We start from the raw sequence: 21725 nt of genomic DNA, 5'->3' as shown, positions 1-21725 counted from the left end.
AAAAAGCTTTAAGTAAACATATTCCCAAAGAGGCTGTTCTAGCTTTTTCCCCTGCAGTTAAATATGGGTGAACTGATTGGACTCACTTGTCACAGGATGAAACTGTATTTGCTCTGAGGGTGGCAGGCTAGAGATGAGACTCTAGAATAAAGGGTTAAACAGAATGGGGATGACCCAGTTAAATTTTATTTTCAGATAAACAGATGATTTAAGTATGTTCCATGCAATACTAAGGACATCCTGCATTTTTATTTGCTAAATCTGGCAACCCTCTAGAATCTAGTCTTCTAGGTCATTCTAGTCCAACCTTCAAGTTAACAGATGGGGAGAACTTGAGACATGTTAAATGTACTTCTCACAGCCAGTCACTGCCAACATCAGGATTCCAACCTGGTCTGCCTGACTCCACGTTGTGTGCCTGGTATCCCACTAGGAGCCCCAAACTGTCACCTGCTGGATGGATGGGAGGGTGCCCAGAGCCCCAGTAAGTAGGAGGGGTCCAGGAGGCAGAAATTCCTGGAGGCTCCACTGGACACCGATTACATCTATGGGCAATTAGCACACGAGCCTTCAGATAATTGCTTTTGCTTTAAGCTGAAGTTTCCCTTTTCCTTCTGATTGCAAAGATCACAGGAGGTTTAGAAAATACAGAAAACCCCAAAGAAAAGAAAAATAACCTAAAGAAGTAGCTGGCTGGACCTGTCTTGAGAACCAAAATTCACTGCTCATCCTCATTAGGTTTTATACCTTTCTTACCAAGAAAGTGCTGTAACTTAAAAGCTAAAAAAGCAAAAGCTGCTCAGAGTGAAAACCCTGTGTTCTTCAGTTCAGGGACAGGGAAAGCTTGTTTTGAGAAATGCAGCATCTCCCCTACCCCCCCATCCCCACACACACCACCGATGGACTCTTGCTGTCAACCAGGCTAGAGTGCAGTGGCACCGATGGACTCTTGCTGTCGCCCAGGCTAGAGTGCAGTGGCGCAATCTCAGCGCACCGCAACCTCCACCTTCCGGGTTCAAACATTTCTGCCTCAGCCTCCCAAGTAGCTGGGATCACAGGCGTGAGCCACCGCACGCGGCCAAAATGCAGCATTTTTAAGCACTGCTTTTATGCTTTAAAATAACCCTTCTCGGCCGGGCGCGGTGGCTCACGCCTGTAATCCCAGCACTTTGGGAGGCCCAGGCGGGCGGATCACAAGGTCAGGAGATCAAGACCATCCTGGCCAACATGGTGAAACCCCATCTCTACTAAAAATACAAAAATAAGCCAGGCGTGGTGGTATGCACCTGTAGTCCCAGCTACTCGGGAGGCTAAGGCAAGAGACTCCAGGAGGCAGAGGTTGCAGTGAGCAGCGATCACGCCACTGCACTCTAGCCTGGGCGGTAAGAGGCAAACAAAAATATAAAATAACCCTTTTCTATTAAGAAACAGGGATGAGGCTGGGCATGGTGGCTCATGCCTGTAATCCCAACACTTTGGGAGGCCGAGGCAGGCAGATCACGAGGTCCGGAGATCGAGACCGCCCTGACTAACACAATGAAACCCCATCTCTGCTAAAAAAATACAAAAAATTAGCCAGGTGTGGTGGCAGGCGCCTGTAGTCCCAGCTACTTGGGAGGCAAGAGAATGACGTGAACCCGGGAAGCGGAGCTTGCAGTGAGCTGAGATGGCACCACTGTACTCCAGCCTGGGCGACAAAGTGAGACTCTTGTCTCAATTAAAAAAAAAAGCAGGGATGAACTGGGTCCCCTATTTACCAAAGTCAAACTAAGCTGATTTTAGTCAAAGGTTAAAGCAGTACTGGGTGCTAGAGGCAAGAACTGCCAACAGGGAAATGCCTCAGAAAAGGAGGGGGCTTAGCCTGCCTGGGGCAAGGACCTGGAATACTGTTGGTTCCCCTAGAAAAATTACCAGGATCTGGCTGGGGACGGTGACTCACACCTGTAATCCCAACACTTTGGGAGGCCAAGGCAGAATCGCTTGAACGGGACCCACAGATTGAGATCGCACCATTGAGCTCCAGCCTGGGCTAGACTCCATTTAAAAACAAGGTCCGTTAATTATACTTTTGTACTGGTTTGCTGTGCCTTGTTTTCCTTAACATTTACTCATTACTGACCCAAAGCACAGGATACTCCACATGTGGTCTTGTTAACACAGAAATGCTGACTAAAATCCTTATTTTAAATTTCCTGGACCACCAATCCTGTCAAAAAGCTTCAATGCCGTTAGCAACCCTATCACATACCCAAGACTGCCTAATTTTGATGGCAGAAAAACATCGTCTTCCCTATAGTACCCAACTATCCATCATCAAGGTGACAAACTACACAACTAGCCATCAGCAGTGCCAAGGCCCTCACTTGTCAGCTGACAAACCACCCCCAACCCTCAATCACAGGCAGACAGAGGGAACTGGTAATAGAATTTATTCAAATGTGCCTTAATATAGACGCTGGGGCTTGCCCATGGTGCTCTTGATATATAAGGCCCGGACATTCTGCCAGTTTTTCTTGAGCAATGACACCAAGAAGTTGACAGCCAGGTGAATGTTATACACAAGCTCATCGTCTGTCATCTTCACGTGACCAACAGCTACAGCCAGACATAACACCTGGGAAGAGGGAAGAGAAGATCAAGTCAGGTGGGTGGAGGAATGGCAGATGGCCTGTCCTTCCTCCCCCAGTGGCCTGGTGAGCAGGTACTTGGACCCGGGCCAAGACCAGGGTTACTCCAAAAGTTTCAATCCTGGTGGGTGCTCTTACTGGCATATTTAGAGACTTGGATAAGATTTAGACCCTGCCAACACCTTCACCCATAGCAACCCGCCAGACCCACTCACCTTCTTCATTTGGAACTTGATTGTGGACTTCACCTCATCCACTTTGGCCACCATGTTTTCGTTGTGTGTGAGCAGGGAAGGGAACTTTCCTGCCTTATTTAGACCTGGGCCGAGGATTCGTGGAATCTGCTTGATCAGAGACTCTGAGGCCAAAAACGCATCATACTTCTTGGCTGATAGAGAGAGGAAGCCATTGGCATTGCTTAGGACCTGGTCACCAAGGAACACCTCAAATGTGGCAGGCCAGAAACGCACTTGAATCAATCATGTAAGTGACCTCCAAGCAGCACCCTCTCTACCCCGCCTCAGTCTTTTCCTCAGCCCAAACGGTTTCCAGAAAGTCCTCTGGACCTTCACTGGTCCCAAAACATGCTCTCGGAAAACCAGGCTGACCCATGATCCATGGCATAACCGCTGTACAGCGGATGCTCCGGTCAAGACTGCCTGGGCTCGAATTCTGCCTATTTCTCAGCGGTGGACCCCGGACACGTGACAACTGGGAATGTCTGCTTCCTACCTGTAAAAGCAGTCTAATGCCACTGCCTAAACAACGCAGGGTAAAGATTTCCAAATCATAGTTCACCAGCACCTGGCTGGTCAACTTACAATGCCTGGCCTCCCTCATCAACTGGAATCCTCATAGCAATACAAACATCAAACCACCCCAAAGCTAAAACAGCACTCAGGCAAGCTAGGCAACCACCGCCGATCCTTTGCTATTCGAGGCCCCTCATCATTTAAAAATCGAAATGGCAGAAAAGCCTTTCTACCGCCCCCATCACACATCTCACAAGCAAAACCACAGCGGCCGGACTCACCCAGCTTCTTGACCAGTTTTTTATTCTTGTTGAGTTTTTTCAGCGCCTCGATGTCCATGTGGGGGATATCCACGGCCTTAGCCTCGTCACAGTGCTGCTGGTCCCCCAGGACACACACAGAGAACTTAGGGCGGGGAGTGGACTTAAGCCTGCGTTTTGGGGGACAGCACCAACAGGTTATGCCTAGCCCTGGGTCCCAAGGGCCGGTGAAAGGTCTGGGACCGCAGCAGCCACCGAGCCTTACCCGGAGCGTTCACATTCACCAGCAGCCAGCCTAGCTTCTCAGGCTGGCCGGCGGGCTCGGCCAAGGCCTCCCCACGCCTCCCCTCATGTTTTAAGACCCAGGGTGGGGGTCCGTCCAGCCGCGTCTGCCTGGAGCAGGGGGTCTGAACTACCCTAGCACATCAGTACCGACGTGCCCGCCTCCGGCTCAGCGGGAGCCTGCAGGGGAGGGGCAGGCACGGGGGCACTGAGGGCTGGGTGGGATCAGAACGGTGCCAACCTGACGGTGCCCGAGAAGCGCTTGTCCTTCTGGGGGTCATAGTTCTTCAAGCTGATCTGCAACTCCACCGTCTCCAGGAACCTTCGAGAGAGGAGGGGGATTAAGCACCCGCCGGCCCTCGCCACCCGCGCCGTGCCCCAGGGTCGGCACTCACTTGCGGCGCTTGCGCTGGTTCCCATGCAGGACTTCCCGCACCGCCTCGTACAGGGTGTCGCGAGAGACTTTGCTGCTACGGGAGAGAAGCGACAGCGCGCTCAGGGCCGCGGAGTCCACACGCTCGGACTGCCTGGAAGCCTCCGAGGCTCTAGGCTTCGAGACGGGCGGGCGGCCCACGGCGGACTCCCCCGTAGATTCCGGACACCAAGTAGAACGACGGGAGCCCAGACCCAGACCCAGACCCAAGCCCCGGTGGAAGAGGGAGGCTCTCAGTGATCGGACCTGGCAGGAAGGGCGACCCGCAGGCCGACCCGCCTTGAGAAATGCCCCGCGGCGAAGGTGGCGCAAAGGTTCCCAGTTCGGCCTATAGGATCGGGGCCCTCGGCGGGGCACCTGGAGGCGCGGATGAACGCGGATAGGGCTTTCAGGACCAACTCACCTCATAGCTTCTCACGCCGCGCTAACCGGAAAAGAGACTAGTATGTCTTGCGCATGCGCTCAAATAGTGGCCCTGATCTCGCGATAATGCCTTGCTCCTCGGTCCTACCCGCAGAGCGGTTGGGTGGGTCAACCCCGAGAAGCGCGGCCTTCTCCGGCCGCTGGGGGGCGTCGCTGGGCCGCTAGGCCGGCGCGGGAACCCACGGAGTTGTCGCAGTCCTGAGTGCCCCGCGGTCCCCCGGTAACGTGCCGATTCGCGCCCGCTGCTGCTGGACCCCTGGGGAAGCGGCTGGGTTCGGGGCTCGAGCTTCGGTAGTCACACGTACTGGTACGGCCCAGTGATGTTCACTGACAGCGTGGATTCCGGCATGCTTGTCCCTCAAACCCCTCCCCTCGCGCCCTCCGCACCAGCTTCTGTTCTCAAAAGGAAGCCTGGCCCGACCTCCCTCCCTCAGCACCTTGCTCTAACGTGGACTCGTGGTAAGGGAAGTGTCCGGAAAGTTCTGTTCCTTGCCTTTCAACGCCCGCAGAGGGGAAGAGCTGGGAAAGTCCTAAAGTGAACTTTCACTTGATAGTTAATTTGATAACATCTACGTTTTAAGTGTGACTACTATGAATAAGGCGTCTAGCCAGGTGCTACAGGAATACAAAGATGTAAAACAGGCACACAGCACTGCACACCCATAAGGTGTCTTCTCTGCTCTTTCCTCTGTCCAGTGGGTCTCATCCTCTTAGCCCACAGTAACCCCAAGAGCCCTTCAGATCTCTCCTCGGATTCATCTGCCCAAAACCCTTCCCCAACTCCAGACTGAGTCACTCCCACCTTTAAGATGCCCATTCGCACCTACCCCCTTGCCTGGTGGGGGCAGCTCCTATAGGACGGGGTGGGTGGTATTACACATTATTTGGCCCTCAGAGGGTGAATAAGATACCCTACACCCTTCCCCTCACCAGGAAAAAGATGTTCCTTGTCATTGAGCAGGGAGGTGGAGGGGGTGGGGATGGGTTCAATACCCAGAATTCATGGGAAGGAAGGTACTACTTCTAATAAGACATTGGCCAGGCATGGTGGCTCACGCCTGTAATCCCAGCACTTTGGGAGGCAGGCAGATCACCTGAGGTCAGGAGTTTGAGACCAGCCCCGTCTCTACTAAAAATACAAAAATGAGCGGGTCATGGTGGCATGCGCCTGTAATCCCAGCTACTCAGGAAGCCGAGGCAGGAGAATCGCTTGAACTGGGGAGGCAGAGGTTGCAGTAAGCCGAGGTCGCGCCACTGCACTCCAGCCTGGTGACAGAGTGAAACTCTGTCTCATTAAAAAAAAGAAAAAAAAGAAAAGAAAAAGACATTATTGAACTTGCTTTTATTCAACACCATTGATAAATTATTCAAGTCAGAAACAAAAACACAGGTCATAACATACATGAGCACAAGAGCTTCATCTGAGCCCACTGGTACCCCAGACCTCCTGGAGCATCCCATGTCCACTCTGGGTCGGCTTGATCCTACTGAGCCCTATCGGAAAGTTTGTCCCTGCAGCCTGAGAATTGATGAGGAGCGTGCCTGGGGCCAGCAGCCTTTGGAAATATAGCTCTGGCCTGGTGTGGTGGCTCACACCTGTAAATCTCAACACTTTGGGTGCCAAGGCGGGAAGATCACTTGAGCTCAGGAGTTCAAGACCAGCCCTGACCAGCATATTATCTACAAAATAAAAAAATTAGCTGGGCATAGTGTCATGTGCATGTAGTCCCAGCTACTTGGGAGGCTGACATGGGAGGATCGAGCCTGGGAGGCAGAGGTTGCACTCCAGCCTGGATGACAGAGCAATACCTTCTCTCAAAAACAAAATAAATGAAAAAGAAAATATAGCTGAGCTCCCTTAGCCCAGGAGCCTCCCTGCTGGTTGGGAAGCCAATATGCCTTATGCAGCCTGTAACAGGGAGGCAGTTGCAATCTGGGATGGCCAGGCTCAGCCTTTATCCTCAAGCTAGAGCTCAAGACAAGGTGGTGAAGAAAGAAATGCCCTTCAGGAAGCTGGTGATGGAGCACCAAGAGGGTGGTCCCTTGGTGGATGGTCAGGGGCCCAAATGTTTCAAGGCGGCCTTCAGGGACTTCCTCAGGAAGGTGGTGTTATGTTCTAGGGCCATAGCCAGGCCCAGCCTCTGGGTCTCAGTGATCTGGGGAGAAGGAAAAATCATGTCAGGACTCCAGCAACTGATCCCTCCCGTCTCCCCACTACCCCAGGGGCTCTATTGAGGAAGGAGAGAGGAGGCCAGGAGGATGGAAAGAGGAGGAGACTCCTGAGCAATCTAATCTTATTATTTCACCATGGTTAACGAGGTAGACCTGGAGCCAAATACTAGCTGCACAACTTACTAAGCCGGCCACATTAGTAATAGTTGACAATCATTGTGTGTTTACTATGTGGCAGCACTTTATATGCATCAATCCATATACAAACATACACATACATCATATATATGCATTGCTGTATATAATCCTCAAGACCCATTTTACAGAGGAGAAAACTGAGGTTCCCAGACACTCTACTGTGACAGCCACCTTCCTTTTGGGCCACACTTTCTCTTTCTGCCCTGTTGCTACAACCTCCTGACAGGTCTCAGGCCCTGTATCTTCACCCTCCAATCCCACTCCTCACAGAAGCCAGATGCTTCTTAATAGTACAGATCTGACCAAGTTACTCCCAGGTTGAAGGCCCTTGAATGACTCCTGATGCCTCACATTGGAGGTCCTTCTGCTCGGATCTCCAGAGGATTCAGGAGCTCCCTGAAACTGTGCAACAGAAGCATGTTCATACTTCCATCTTTCTGGGAGGGTCTACATCAAATCATCAAATGGGCCTGTAACACCCCCCACATAAAGGTACAAAGGTGATAGCCCAGAATACCTGACTTTCAAGATAAAGTTAAAAATAAAGCTCCTGGCTGGGCACCATGGTTCATGCCTGTAATCCCAGCACTTTGGGAGGCTGAGGCAGGTGGATCATGTGAGGTCAGGCATTGGAGACCAGCCTGGCCAACATATTGTGAAACCCCATCTCTAGTAAAAAATACAAAAACTAGCTGGGCGTGGTGGTGCACACCTGTAGTCCCAGCTACTTGGGAAGCTGAGGCAGGGGAATCACTTGAACCCAGGAGGCGGAGGTTGCAGTGAGCCAAGATCATGCCACTGCACTCCAGCCTGGGCAACAGACCAAGACTCTGTCTCTCAAAACATACATAGATACGTACATACATACAGCTCCTCACCATGACCTACAGAAAAAATGCTACTAGTCCTGGCAGTGTGACCTTGGGCAAGTTACTTTAACCTGTGTGAGTCTCAATTTTCTGATCTATGAAACGGAATAATAAGAATATCTCTCAGGCCGGGCGCGGTGGCTCACGCCTGTAATCCCAGCACTTTGGGAGGCTGAGGAGGGTGGATCACAAGGTCAGGAGATCGAGACCATCCTGGCTAACACAGTGAAACCCCGTCTCTACTAAAAATACAAAAAAAATTAGCCGTGCGTGCTGGCAGGCGCCTGTAGTCCCAGCTACTCGGGAGGCTGAGGCAGGAGAATGGCGTGAACCTGGGAGGTGGAGCTTGCAGTGAGCCGAGATCGTGCCACTGCACTCCAGCCTGGGCGACAGAGCGAGACTCCGTCTCAAAAAATAAAAAATAAAAAAAAAAAAGAATATCTCTCATAGGGCTGACACATGGAATAAACTAGCAAGTTCATATATGTAAAGGGCTTAGAGCCATGCCTGAGGCTGGGTGTGGTGGCTGAAGCCTGTAATCCCAGCACTTTGGGAGGCCAAGATGGGAGGATTGCTTGAGCCTAGGAATTTGAGGCCAGCCTGGGCAACATAAGAAGACCCTGTCTCGGCCGGGCACAGTGGCTCACACCTGTAATCCCAGCACTTTGGGAGGCTGAGGCGGACGGATCACAAGGTCAGGAGATCGAGACCATCCTGGCTAACACGGTGAAACCCCATCTCTACTAAAAATATAAAAAATTAGCCGGGTGTGGTGGCAGGCGCCTGTAGTCCCAGTTATTTGGGAGGCTGAGGCAGGAGAATGGCATGAACCTGGGAGGCGGAGCTTGCAGTGAGCCGAGATGCGCCACTGCACTCTAGCCTGGGCAACAGAGTAAGACTCTGTCTCAAAAAAAAAAAAAAGACCCTGTCTCTATTTTTGAAAAATTAAATTTAATAAAAGAACCATGACTGAGACATGGCAGGGACTATAGAAATATTAGCTCTTAGTACTTTAGCTCTCTAATCTTATCCCCCACCACCATCCATTCTCACATTTTTAGGCTCCGTCCACAATGAACTACTTGCAGATCCCCTCAGACACTCACTGCTCACACTGTATATTTTTCCTGAAATGCCCTTCCTCTCATCTCTGGCTCTTGACTACCATTCACCTTTTAAGAGTCAGTAAGTCTGGGCACGACAGCTCACGCCTGTAATCCCAGCACTTTTGGAGGCTGAGGCGGGTGGATCACGAGGTCAGGAGTTCAAGACCAGCCTGGCCAACATAGTGAAACCCCATTTCTACTAAAAATACAAAAAATTAGCCAGGAGTGGTGGCGGGTAATCCCAGCTACTTGGGAGGCGGAGGCAGGAGAATCGCTTGAACCTAGGAGGCAGAGGTTGCAGTGAGCCAAGATCATGCCATTGCATTCCAGCCTGGGCAACAGTGCGCGACTCCGACTCAAAAAAAAAAAAAAAAAAAAAAAGTCAGGAAGCCCGTCCCAATTCCCAACCACAAAGCTCACTTGCTCCTCTTCTTTTGCCACCAAATGCCCTTTGCACACCTCTCACCTGGCTCCTACCAGATCTTACTTCTAATATCTGTTATCTGTTTATTTTATTTCTCCCCTCTCACTAGCCTGGGGTTAGGTGACGGGGTCAACTCAAGGGCAGGGATTGCATGATGGTCGCTGTTGATTTCCCAGTGCCCCACACAGCATCTGGCCTAAAGAAGTGTTGGCTGGATGAATGAACTCCTAAGCAGTCTCATTCCCCAGTCCTGGGCTTGAACTTGTTTCTCTGGCTAGCACTCAGGGTTTGTTTTTTGTTTTTGTTTTTGTTTGAGATGGAGTTTCACTATACTGCCCAGGCTAGAATGCAGTAGCACGATCTCGGCTCACCGCAACCTCCACCTCCCAGCTTCAAGCAATGCTCCTGCCTCAGCCTCCGTTGTAGCTAGGATCATAGGCGTGCACCACCACACCTAGTTAATTTTTGTATTTTTAGTAGAGATGAGGTTTTACCATGTTGGCCAGGCTGGTCTTGAACTCCCGACCTCATGATCCGCCTGCCTCGGCCTCCCAAAGTGCTGAGATTACAGGCGTGAGCCACCGTGCCTGGCCAGCACTCAGGGTTTTATCCCTGACATACATATTCATACACCCTTGTGGCAGGCCTAGGGCAGCCCTGCCAGCAGGACCAGCCCCAAGCCCCTATCAATACTCACGTTAGCCTGATACTTGGTCATCACTGTCAGCATGAGCTTGGCATAGGCCATGGAGGTGGTGGCTGCCAGCCCCTTTTTACAGAGCTTCTCCATGAAGACACTGAACTTCTCAGGGGTCATGTCCACCTGCACACATTGGGAGATGGAGCAGTAATCACAAGAAAGGCTTGGGCTCTTCATTCAGCCAGTCCTGGATTCAATTCCCAACTCCACCACTTCCTAGCTAGGTGACCCTGGGCAGGTCACTTAACCAACCTAAACCTCCATTTCCATATCTATAAAATGAGGCTCAGCATATCTAATGGAAGACTGTGAAAAGGATTAAATGAGATAATGCATATAAGACACACAGGTCTCAGAAAACGGTGGCTACCATTGCAAAGGCTCAGATTAGGACCAAGGGGAAGCCAAGGATCCCTCATCTGGTTCAGTGGTTAAAGATATAAAGGAGCCAGGGCCCAAGAGACACTGCCACCTTAATCACCTGGCTCTTCATAATAATAATTTAGGCTAGGCACGGTGGCTCATGCCTGTAATCCCAGCACTTTGAGAGGCCAAGGCGGGCAGATCGCCTGAGGTCAGGAGTTCGAGACCAGCCTGGCCAACATGGTGAAATCCCGTCTCTATTAAAAATACAAAAATTAGCTGGGCATGGTGGTGCGTGCCTGTAATCCCAGCTACTCAGGGGGCTGAGGTTGGAGAATCACTTGAACCCAGGAGGTGGAGGTTGCAGTGAGCCGAGATTATGCCACTGCACTCCAGCCTGGGTGATAGAGTGAGACTCCGTCTCAAAAAAAAAAAAATAATAATAATTTAATAAACACTGTGCATCAGGTACCATTCTGACTACTTTACACCAATTATCTCATTTAAACCTCACTCCAGTCTTATATGGTAGGTGCTATTAATATAATATCTCCCCTTTTGTAGATGAGGAAACTACAGGCATAAAGAAGTTAGGTCAGGGCTGGGCACGGTGGCTCACGGCTGTAATCCCAGCACTTTGGAAGGCCGAGGCTGGTGGATCACGAGGTCAGGAGATAGAGACCATCCTGGCTAACATGGTGAAACCCCATCTCTACTAAAAATACAAAAAATTAGCCGGGCATGGTGGTGGGCGCCTGTAGTCCCAGCTACTCGGGAGGCTGAGGCAGGAGAATGGCGTGAACCCAGGAGGCGGAGAGCTTGCAGTGAGCTGAGATCGCACCACTGCACTCCAGCCTGGGTGACAGAGCGAGACTCCGTCTCAAAAAAAAAAAAAAAAAGTTAGGTCAGTTATCTAAGATATAAACAAATGAGGCAGAATTTTAGATACTGATATGAAAAAAATCACCAAAATATACTGTGAAGTAAAAAAAGCAACCTACAGGGCACTGAGTTTGGTGTGTTGCAATTTCCAAAAAAGTAGGAGGGAAAGTAAGTGTAGACATGTTTCCTCATATAGATGGTATCTCTGGGGCTGGGGGGGGGTTCCCCTGAAACTGGTAATACTGGTTAGCCCTAAGGAGAGAAATCTGGATGGTTAGGGAAGTAAGGGGAATATTTTTCACTGTATCCTTATCCTTTTGAGCTTTTAAAATTGTGAACATATGGGCTGGGCGTGGTGGCTTATGCTTATAATCCCAGCCTTTTGGGAGGTCAAGGAGGGCAGATCACTTGAGCCCAGAAGTTCTGGCCTCAAGTCATGGTGAAACCCTGTCTCTACTAAAAATACAAAAATTAGCCGGCGTGGTGGCGCACGCCTGTAATCCCAGTTATTTGGGTGGCTGAGGCACAAGAATTGCTTGAATCCAGTAGGCAGAGGTTGCAGTGAGCCAAGATTGTGCCACTGCACTTCAGCCTGGGCAACAAAGCCAGACTCTATCTAAAAAGAAAAAAAAAAAATTTGTGAACATACGAATCTATTACCTATTCAAAAATAAAATTAAATTTACACACACACATCAAAAATCCCACCCCCAAGGCCCCCTCAGCTGGTAAGAGGTAGAGCTGAAGTGACCATCTGCTCAGCTCTCTGCTACCAGCTTTGCATGCCCCAGGGCTCTCCCACTGTCTCAGGCAGCTGCTGTAGGGCAGCTGTCCTGCTTGACCCTCCATGCACTGAAGGACTGAGAAACCCAAGAACCCCATGTGCTTCCAAGGACTGCAGCACTTCTTTGTCCACTCTTCCCCAGGGCAGCCTGCTCACCTGCCGCTCTAGGAGTGACTGCAACACCAAGAAAGTTTCCTCCTTCCAGGGCAGTTCCAAGATCTGTCTGCAAAGCAGAGGCCCTAGTAAAAAATGCCTGGCCTCCCACCCAAGCCTGAGTATCTATCTGCTGCTCCAACTCCCACAGCAGCGCAAGGCCCTGGGGACAGCCAAGATCCCCAGCCAACAAACGGGTAGTCAGGGGTGGGGCACAGTGGCTCACACCTGTAATCCCAGCACTTTGGGAGGCTGAGGCAGGTGGATCACCTGAGGTCAGGAATTCAAGACCAGCCTGGCCAACATGGTGAAATCCCGTCTCTACTAAAAATACATAAAATTAGCCAGGCTTGGTGGTGGGTCCTGTAATCCCAACTACTCAGGAGGCTGAGACAGGAGAATTGCATGAACCTGGGAGGCAGAGGCTGCAGTGAGCCAAGACTGCGCCAATGCACTCCAGCCTGGGCGACAGGGCGAGACTCCGTCCCCACCTCCCCCCCCAAAAAAAAGGGGTAGTCAAGAGCCCTCTTGATGTTGGCACCAGCCCCAGCAGCCACTGTTGCAGAGCTCATACAACTGCCAGGAAGGTCACAACCTCAAGAGCCCCAGGAGCTGACAACAAAGTATTTGGTAGTGAGACACAAGGGTCCCCTAAAAAATAACTAGGAGTACAAAGTGCATCCTGGAACCAAAGGCAAAGAGGACTCGTAAAGGAGGAAGAGGATGGAGTGAGATGATACACATAAGGTTTCCTAGAGAAGGTGAGCCTTCCCTGCAGGGCCCAACACATGTGATGTCACTCTAGCCTGGGGGAACAGGTGGAAGTGGGGACAGCATGGAGGCCTGCACACTCACCCCAATATTAGAACCTGTGCATCTGGCTCCAGGGACTTCGCCTTCACAAGGCAACACAGTAACTCTGTTTGAGCAGGACCTGGGTAGAGGAAAGCAGAAGGGGAAGTCTGGGGGGAAATGGCAGAAGACGGCAGAAAGCAGGGAGGCGGTAACAGAATGCCCAGCCTGTTACAGGGGCATTGTCAGGGAAGCAGCAGGCATCGTTAATCACTGAATACCCAACTCCTGCCAGGGCCACTCTGGGGTGAAGGGTGCTGAGAACACTGAGGGCAGAGCTACTGGGCCTGGGACTGGTTCCAGAATTACCTGTGCCTGGGGCCTGGAGCACAGGGTCAAGGAGGGCGCTGCAGACAGGGTATGTATATTTGGCACAGAAGGAGGTCAGGGCAGTTGTAAGCAGGCGGGAGGCTGAGGAAGTCAAGGAGAGGATCTACAGCCAATAGGGAGGAAAAAATTAATTATTTTCTTCTTCATTTCAACAGCATTTATCAAACACACATTTCAGATGATGATACATGTTACAAAGGAAAAAAAAACAAGTTCTTTTATTTAGAACTCACATGGACCCACCCATTGGAAAAGATACATACCTCTCTTGCTCAGTTCCCAAATCCCTGAAAGTCCCTTGATCAGCTTCTAGAAGGGTTCTGGTGCCCAAAGAGAAGTTAGATGCCGGCTGGGCATGGTGGCTTACACCTGTAATCCCAGCACTTTGGGAGGCTGAGACAGCCGGATCACTTGAGGCCAGGAGTTCGAGACCAGCCTGGGCAACATGGCGAAACCCAGTCTCTACTAAAAATACAAAAATTAGCCAGGTGTGGCGCTGGGTGCCTATAGTCCCAGCTACTCAGGAGGCTGAGGCAGGAGAATCGCTTGAACCCCAGAGGCAGAGGTCGCAGTGAGCCGAGATTGCGCCACTGCACTCCAGCTTGAGTGACAGAGCAAGACTCCATCTCTAAATAAATCAATAAATAAAAATACAAAAATTAGCCAGGCATGGTGGAAGGCACCTGTGATCCCAGCTGCTCAGGAGACTGAGGCAGGAGATCGTGCCACTGCTGCACTCCAGCCTAGGCAACAGAGTGAGACACTCTCTCTCAAAAAAAAAAAAAAAAGTTAGATGCCATGTGGGTAGATGGCCTGGGGGTCCATGCCCTGCCAGTTAAGCAGGCATCCTTTCCCTGCCCCAGGCTGCCCAAACAGCCCAGATGTCTACAAGGCTGGGAAAACCCTCTCTCAAGTACCACCCTTCTGAGGGCCCAGTTGCTCTTCCCCATTGTCCTTGGCACTCTGAGTACCTCCCAATACACCTACCCGTCCAAGAAAGAGGCTTCTGGTCAGCACGGTAGCATTGCTGAGGCTGAGATCAGGTGAAAGGGTCAGCAGCCAGGTGCAGAGCTGCAGGACACCGAGGTCTGAGAGCTGGGGGAGCTGCAGCTGGGCACACAGCAAGTCCATCTGCTTACAGAGTGGGGCACGGGGGGAGAGAGGATACCAGGACATGCACTCTGCCTCTGCTAGGCTGTCTCAAGCAACTGGACAGCAGACCGAGCAGGGCAAAGATACTCCAGGGCAAAGAAAGTCTGGGAGAGCTGCCCTAGGGGAAGGAACCAAGGGCTAAAAGATACTACACAGGGTGACCCCTATCGCTGAGAGAGAAAACAACAAAATCCCCTCCCACATTTCCCACATGAGGTAGGAAAACATAAACTTAAATAGAAAAAGATAAGGGAGAGAATGTAACCTCAGAGCCAGGCAGTCTATCTGGACTTACCTGGCTGGGACTACATTCGTGAAGAAGCTGTAGCTCAACTGGGGGGGCATCCTCCAATCCCTCTAACCCCTGGGGAGACAAATCTCATGTTAGGGCTGGCAGAGCCCTCAGTGACAAGTCACTGAAGCCACCCCTTCTGGTGGCAGAAGGAGTGGCCTGAGATCCTGGAAGGCGCTACCAGAGAAGAGGAAGTTACCTGGGGTTAGATGGTAAGTCTACACTTGGTTCAAGAAAAGCTCCTTCAGAGACTGTCCTCAGACCTTTACTCTAGTCCCCCTCCCCCAGCCAGCTTGTATATCACTGCACTGGGCCTTCCCTGGGCATAGTTGGGGCCTGGGTAGAAGGTGGAAGAAAGGCTATGGTGAGCACTGTGGGGCCAGTCACCTCCTCCAAGGTCTTCAGCAGCTGCTGCAGCCTGGGAAGCTGGCCCTGTGGAAGAGAGCCCAGTCACTGCTACGTCCCTCCCCCTGCAGCATGACCCCAAGCCCGGTTCCAGCTCCCCCTACTGAAAAGGCCCTAGGTCAGTGGGAGCTAGCCAGCAAAGATGATTCAAGAAAGTCAAGAGGCCAGGTGTGGTGGCTCACACCAGCACTTTGGGAGGCTGAGGCGGGAGAATCACTTGAGCCCAGGAGTCCAAGATAGCCTGCACAACTAGTTGAGACCCCATCTCTACAAAAATAAATATAAAAAATTAGCCAGGCATGATGGTGCATGCCTGTAATCCCAGCTACTTGGGAGGCTGAGGCAGGAGGATCACTAGAGCCCAGGAGGTTGAGGCTGTAGTGAGTTCTATTCATGCCCCTTCACCCCAGCCTGGGGGAGAAGAGAGGGACCCTGTCTCGAGGAAAAAAAAAAAAAAGTCAAGAACATGAAGTCTCTATCTTGAAAAGTGCCTAAGAACCCAAACTAGACAAGGTCCACGTGAAACCTAGCTGTCTAGAATTGTCTTCTGCATCCAACCCAAATGGGGGTAGACCCAGGCCTCAGACTAGAAGGCAGGGGCAGACTGGATGCTGTCATGATTCTTCCCACCCACATATGACAGGGTAGCAGGGGTGGCTCCAGAGCCTCTCCCTTGCCTGGCACCCTTTAACCCCACATTATATATCATTAGGACACGTTTCCCACCTCCAATAGCTCCCTTCCCTACTGCTCCTTAAGACTCTGTGGAGTGGCTGGGCGTGGTGGCTCACACCTGTTATCCCAACACTTTGGGAGGCCAAGGTGGGCGGATCACCTGAGGTCAGGAGTTCAAGACCAGCCTGACCAACATGGAGAAACCCCATCTCTACTAAAAATACAAAATTAGCTGGGCATGGTGGCGCATGCCTATAATCCCAGCTACTCAGGAAGCTGAGGCAGGAGAATCGCTTGAACCTGGGAGGCAGAGGTTGCGGTGAGCTGAGATCGTACCATTGAACTCCAGCCTGGGCAACAAGAGCAAAACTCCATCTCAAAAAAAAAAAAAAAAAAAAGAGTCTGTGGAGTGGAGGCTACATTCCCTCAACCCTACCTTCCTCCTTCTTCCTCCAGGAACTACAGTCAACTCCACTGGGAAAAAGTGTCCCAAGCAGCCTTCCCCATGGATAAAGCCACCACTGCTGAAAGATCACTCTAAACTCAGTCTCCCTACCAAAATACCTGGATAGCTTTGGGCAACTCCAAACTCTCAGCTAGACCTTTAGCATCCTCCAGACTCGAACCGTCCTCGCCAGTCTTAGCTCCCATGACAGGCTGGTCCTTAATAGGAGATGTACTTCCTCCACCTGCCAGGGATTCCAGTGACTTATGTTCGGGTCTCTCCTTCTCATGATCTTCCTCTTCCCAACACCGGAATCTTTTGGGGACCCTCTTCCCCTCAGGACTGGCAGTCTCTTCCTCTGAGTCCTTTCTGCGTTTCCCAGGCTGCTGGGAGTCCCTGTTCTCCTCTTCTTCAGGGTCTGGAGCCTGGGGGGATTTCAACCTCCTGCCCCCCAGGCCCAGCCCCCTACACAGACTTTGGAGCTGTCTCTGGCATTTTTCAGACAGTGGAGAAGCTCCCTCCATGGAGGTCCCCACCCCCAGATCCCTTCGCAGCAATTCCCCCAGGGCACGGAGCCAGGCATCGGGGTCAGGGGCTAGGTCCTGCTGGGCAATCTGCAGCACAGAGAGGAGCCCACTTTCTGGCAGTGATGGCCGAACGGCCATCAGCAGGGACATCAGGTTCCTCTGGCATATCCGAGGCAATCGCAGCAACAGTGGTTTCCTGGGTAGCAGAGAGAGAGCAAGCAGTTAAGAGTGTCTGGCTGAAAGGAACACAAGGCAGACTGGGCAGAGCTGGGGGCTAGATGGCGGTGGACAGATGGGGGCTGGCACGCAGTATCTGCAAGAGTCAGTGGATGTTGGCCAGGTGTGGTGACTCACACCTGTAATTATAGCATTCTGGGAGGCTGAAGTGGGCAGATCACTTGAGCTTAAGAGTTCGAGACCTGCATGGCCAACATGGTGAAACTCCTTCTCTACTAAAAAAAATACAAAAATTAGACGGGCATGGTGGCATGCGCCTGTAGTTCCAGCTACTGGTGAGGCTGAGGCAGGAGAATCGCTTGAACCTGGGAGTCAGAGGTTGCAGTGAGCCGAGATCATGCCACTGCACTCCAGCCTGGGCAACAGTGTGAGACACTATCTCAAAAAAAGGAAAAAAAAAAGAGTCAGTGGATGGAGACAGGGACAACATGAGAGATGAGAACTGTTCAAGTGTTCATTGAGTATCTATCATACGACAGGCCCTATTCTTTGGCCTCTGTCATCTGTTTCAGCTCAAAATTCATATTGGAACCTACTCTATAATAGATCCATGCTTGTTTTACACAAAAGAAGAAAAAAGTTCTTTCCCAAATTTTAGGTAAAAATAATACTCGAGGATGCTGTGCAGTGCTTAGTCTTGCAGCCCTATGGCTGCCCTCGGCAATCCCCTGGAACTCTCGGGGTCAGTCATCTGTCCAGCTCTTGTGTTCCTTTCACCAAATTGTGAGTTCCTAAAAGATGAAGATAGTGTTTCCTTCCTCTGTGTCCTAGGACTCAGCACAGCACCAGCCCAGAGCAGGCACTTGTTGTGCATTTATTGAATGAATTAACTCTCTAAGTGCTCTGAGATCAGCAAGAGCTGCTGTGGACACAGAAGGCTTCCCAGAGATGAAACAGAAGGAATCACTTTACAGATTCCAAACAGTATTCACAGAGCCAAAGGGGAAAGATGGGGGATGAGGATCTTTTGTTTTGGAGCCCCAGGGGTTTAAGCAGAACCAATGCTCTCTCCTGCAAGCACCCAGCTTTTCTTAAAATAGATTTAACACTATTCCCCAGAACTCCAAAGGCCCATGATGCAATGTAACCATCTGTAATTCTGCTGAGGCACAAACCCAGATCCTACATGACCTGAGGCTTGGTGTGGCAAGTCATGGCAGCATCTAGCCCACCACCCCTCACGTCTCTACTCCTCCCTATGCATAATTTTGCAGGGCCGTTTGTCAACACAGAGGCACTTGGGATGTGAGGCAGAAAAAAAAAGACAACTATTTCTTTGTGGAATATAGACACTACGTGAGAGAGAAAAACTAGAGTCAAAGTTTAAAAGATGGGCCGGGCACAGTGGCTCATGCCTGTAATCCCAGCACTTTGGGAGGCCAAGGTGGGTGGATCACGAGGTGGGTAGATCAGGAGTTCCAGACCAGCCCGGCCAATATGGTGAAACTCTCTCTCTGCTAAAAATACAAAAATTAGCTGGGCGTGCTGGCACACGCCTGTAGTCCCAGCTACTCAGGAGGCTGGGGCAGAAGAATTGCTTCTTCTGGAGGCGGAGGTTGTAGTGAGCCAAGATCGCGCCACTGCACTCCAGCCTGGGCAACAGAGCAAGATTCCGTCAAAAAAAAACAAAACAAGCAAACAAAAAAAACCTAAGTTTAAAAGATGGCTAATTTGTGGCGGGGAGGATATTTGGGGGTAGAGAGCTAGGGAAGACCCTACTCCAGGAGATTTTAACCTTTTTTAGTGCCAGAGACCTGTGATCAGAATGAGTGTTAAATGCATTTGATAAAATATCTAGGATTATAAAGGAAATCAATTGTGCTGAAATACTCTTCTATCCAGGGGCCCCAGGTTAAGGCCCCTGCCCTCTCCTTACTCTATCCAGAATAAGCCAGATAGCTGGGCAAACATTTCTATAACTTCCAATTTGGGGATTCAGACAAGTTCTCCTGACCCATCTCCTGAAAGAAATTCAAAGTGGAGTGTAGGAAGAAAATATTGGAACTCCCATTTTCCCCTATTTATCTAAAACATAAGAAATTAAGCATTAGAGATATTTAGCATCTGGATGGTTTCCAGCATAAATTATGGGGAAGGGGTATCCAAGAGGAGTGGAAGGCTGGCCCCACTAGGAGCTGAACATGGCACCTCACCCACTCATTTTTCTGTGTGTTTTAGTTAACTTTGCTAGTTAAGTGTATTTGTAGATACTGTACTCTTTTTTTTTCAAACAAAAGTTGTCCTCACAAATGAGCAAGTGGCTTAAAAGAATGCCTGCCAAAAAATTGGAGATAATATCAATAACAGAAACACAAACAAATAAAATGGCAGGGCCGACACCTCTGCTCCTAGTAGGAATTCTTCGTCAGCCACAGAGAGGTTAAAAAAAAAGTTCAATGTCATCCAAGAGCCAGAAATTATCAAGAACACTAAAATATGGATTCACAGTTACCATTCTTAGGGAAAGCAATCTTGCCTTAAAGTGAACGTTATGCTTTGAAAAGCAGAGCATACAGCCACCAGGATAGCGGATATGTATTCCACCATCACGTTTTAAATATCTATTTTTGTACTTTAAAATGTACGTATTTTAACACGTGTACACTTTATACATAAGTATACTTACACTGGACATACGAGTCCAGTTTTTTAGAGATGGAAGTACGCGATCAAAAGGGATTTGCCTTCATTTATCATCACTATACTTTATAGCGAACAGAAGGCGTGTGCCTCGAGTTCCCGGATCCTCGATGTCCCGCACACAGCAAGTGCTCAGTGAAGGGTGCCCCTGCTCATAGGGTGCGCGGCAGGCCGTCGCTGAAGGGGCTTATTTCACCTCTCTGTGCGTCGGTCCCCCGACAGCCCCCCGCCTCCCGTACCTGCTGAGGGGCCGCGGGCGAGGACTTACAGCTCCAGACGGCCGTCAGGCCCCTGCACGACCGGCTCCTCCCGGCACAGGGCCTCGAGCAAGCGACCCCAGTCGAAGGGCTCCCAGCCGCGGCTGCCCAGCGTCCGGAGCACCCCCAGGCCGCGCCGCGCCCCCTCAGGCCCCGCCTGCAGCGCCTGCAGCAGGAGGCGGGCGGGGGCCTCCAGCTGCGCCCAGGGCGCCGGCTCCACGCCCTCAGCCCCAGGGAGCCCCGCGTCCGGTGTCGCCATGCCGGGGCACGGGTGCCGCGACGCCCCCTACTCTGGTGTGGGGCCTCAGCTCAGGGGCTGAGGGGAACGGAGGACTCCAGCGCCGTCCCTGACGCGGCGGCGGCGGCAGGCCAGCTCCAGCGCCTGTTACAAGCTCTCCTCGGCGTTGGGAGACCGGAGAAGCCCGGCTGCCCGGAGCTACAGCCGTTCCCGCGCTGTCGGAAAGGGAAGGAGGGAGGCGCGGCCGGGGGCGGAGCCTGAACGTGAGGCCGGCGCGAGGGCAGGTCGCAAGGGGCAGGGCCGGGCACAACTCCAGCCGGAGTAGGTGGGCGGGGCCAAGGCCTGGGGCGTGCCCACGGGAGGGGGCGTGCCCATGGGAGGGGGCGTGGCCAAAACTAGTGGTTAGTTTGTGGGCGGTGTCGGGCCAGGGAGCCTGGGGCGGGGCGGGGCGGGGCGGGGCGGGGCGGGGCGGGGCGGGGCGGGGCTTGATGGAGGAGCGGATCCGCCGCTGACGACCCCAACCCTCTCCCTTTCTTCATCACTCCCCCCAAAGTAGTGGAATGGAGTGGATGTCAGGGGTTTTGTTGTGCTGGAGGACCCGCGCTGTATTTAAGCTGACGGCATGTTGCTTGTCGTGGATTTCACCATAGAATTTGACCACAATTTACCACCCCACTTAGCTTCATCTCTTCCACAGGCCAAAAAGTGCTATCATTTGGGTTTCAGTCCTCTCCAGAAATAGTATTTGATATACAAACATCCCTGAGAATGACATGGTCACAGTAAAACCTAACACCATCAATATGGCCAAAGACTTTCTTCTGAACTTCCTCCCAAAGACCAAGCAGTAACCTTGCTCTGGGTCGTTTATAGGGGGCCAGGTGTGGCTCCACTTCCTAGGGTTCAGTTTAAGGAAGTCCGCTGGAGGACTTGGCTTCCAGCCAAGGGTGGGATCACTGCAAAGGGTAGGAAATAAGCGAGAAGAGCCCCACAGTGCCTCCTAAACCTTGCTTTGGGGGCTAGCTTGTATTTCCCGTCCCAGCTTCTGCTGCCACACACATCCATTCATTCAGGAAATGTTTACTGAGCACCTAGGGACTGGGGATACTGGGAACAAAACAAAGATCCTGACCCTCATTGTCACACAACTGGGGAGAGACGGAAAACTAATTAAACAATATTTGTGATAAGTGTTCAAAAAGAACATAACACCAACACATAGCACGAAGTGCTTTTAAATAGGGTGG

At 51.4% G+C, this 21725-nt stretch overlaps 2 protein-coding genes across 15 annotated transcripts; both read right to left on the bottom strand.

The window, feature by feature from the left end:
* Positions 1–2412: 2412 nt before the first annotated feature.
* RPL10A (ribosomal protein L10a) lies at positions 2413–6043 on the bottom strand. The gene is made up of 6 exons (XM_024248047.3): positions 4758–6043; positions 4317–4391; positions 4163–4243; positions 3661–3809; positions 2843–3015; positions 2413–2614 (listed from the first exon to the last, which is right to left on the bottom strand). Exons 1-6 carry the CDS (start codon positions 4760–4762, stop codon positions 2444–2446), a joined length of 654 nt encoding a protein of 217 aa, XP_024103815.1. The 5' UTR covers positions 4763–6043; the 3' UTR covers positions 2413–2443.
* A 59-nt stretch (positions 6044–6102) lies between these two features.
* Positions 6103–20751, bottom strand: FANCE (FA complementation group E). 14 transcript variants are annotated; one of them, XM_009241784.4, is made up of 10 exons: positions 20252–20741; positions 16699–17302; positions 15442–15486; positions 15058–15126; positions 14598–14744; positions 13590–13713; positions 13284–13362; positions 12432–12498; positions 10244–10369; positions 6103–6933 (listed from the first exon to the last, which is right to left on the bottom strand). In XM_009241784.4, the coding sequence occupies exons 1-10, from the start codon at positions 20497–20499 to the stop codon at positions 6832–6834; spliced, it is 1611 nt and encodes a 536-aa protein (XP_009240059.2). In that variant the 5' UTR covers positions 20500–20741; the 3' UTR covers positions 6103–6831. The 14 variants fall into 14 exon arrangements, 13 of the variants coding, with proteins under 13 accessions (XP_009240059.2, XP_002816838.2, XP_054414728.1 ...); XM_002816792.6 differs by having other exon boundaries at positions 14598–14741; positions 20252–20739; XR_008526760.2 differs by lacking the exon at positions 6103–6933 and adding an exon at positions 11611–12107 and having other exon boundaries at positions 20252–20749.
* Between the last annotated feature and the right edge of the window lie 974 nt (positions 20752–21725).

This window comes from Pongo abelii, chromosome 5, assembly GCF_028885655.2.
Source record: "Pongo abelii isolate AG06213 chromosome 5, NHGRI_mPonAbe1-v2.0_pri, whole genome shotgun sequence".
NCBI lineage: Eukaryota > Metazoa > Chordata > Mammalia > Primates > Hominidae > Pongo > Pongo abelii.
This window is presented reverse-complemented; position numbering and strand designations above follow the sequence as displayed.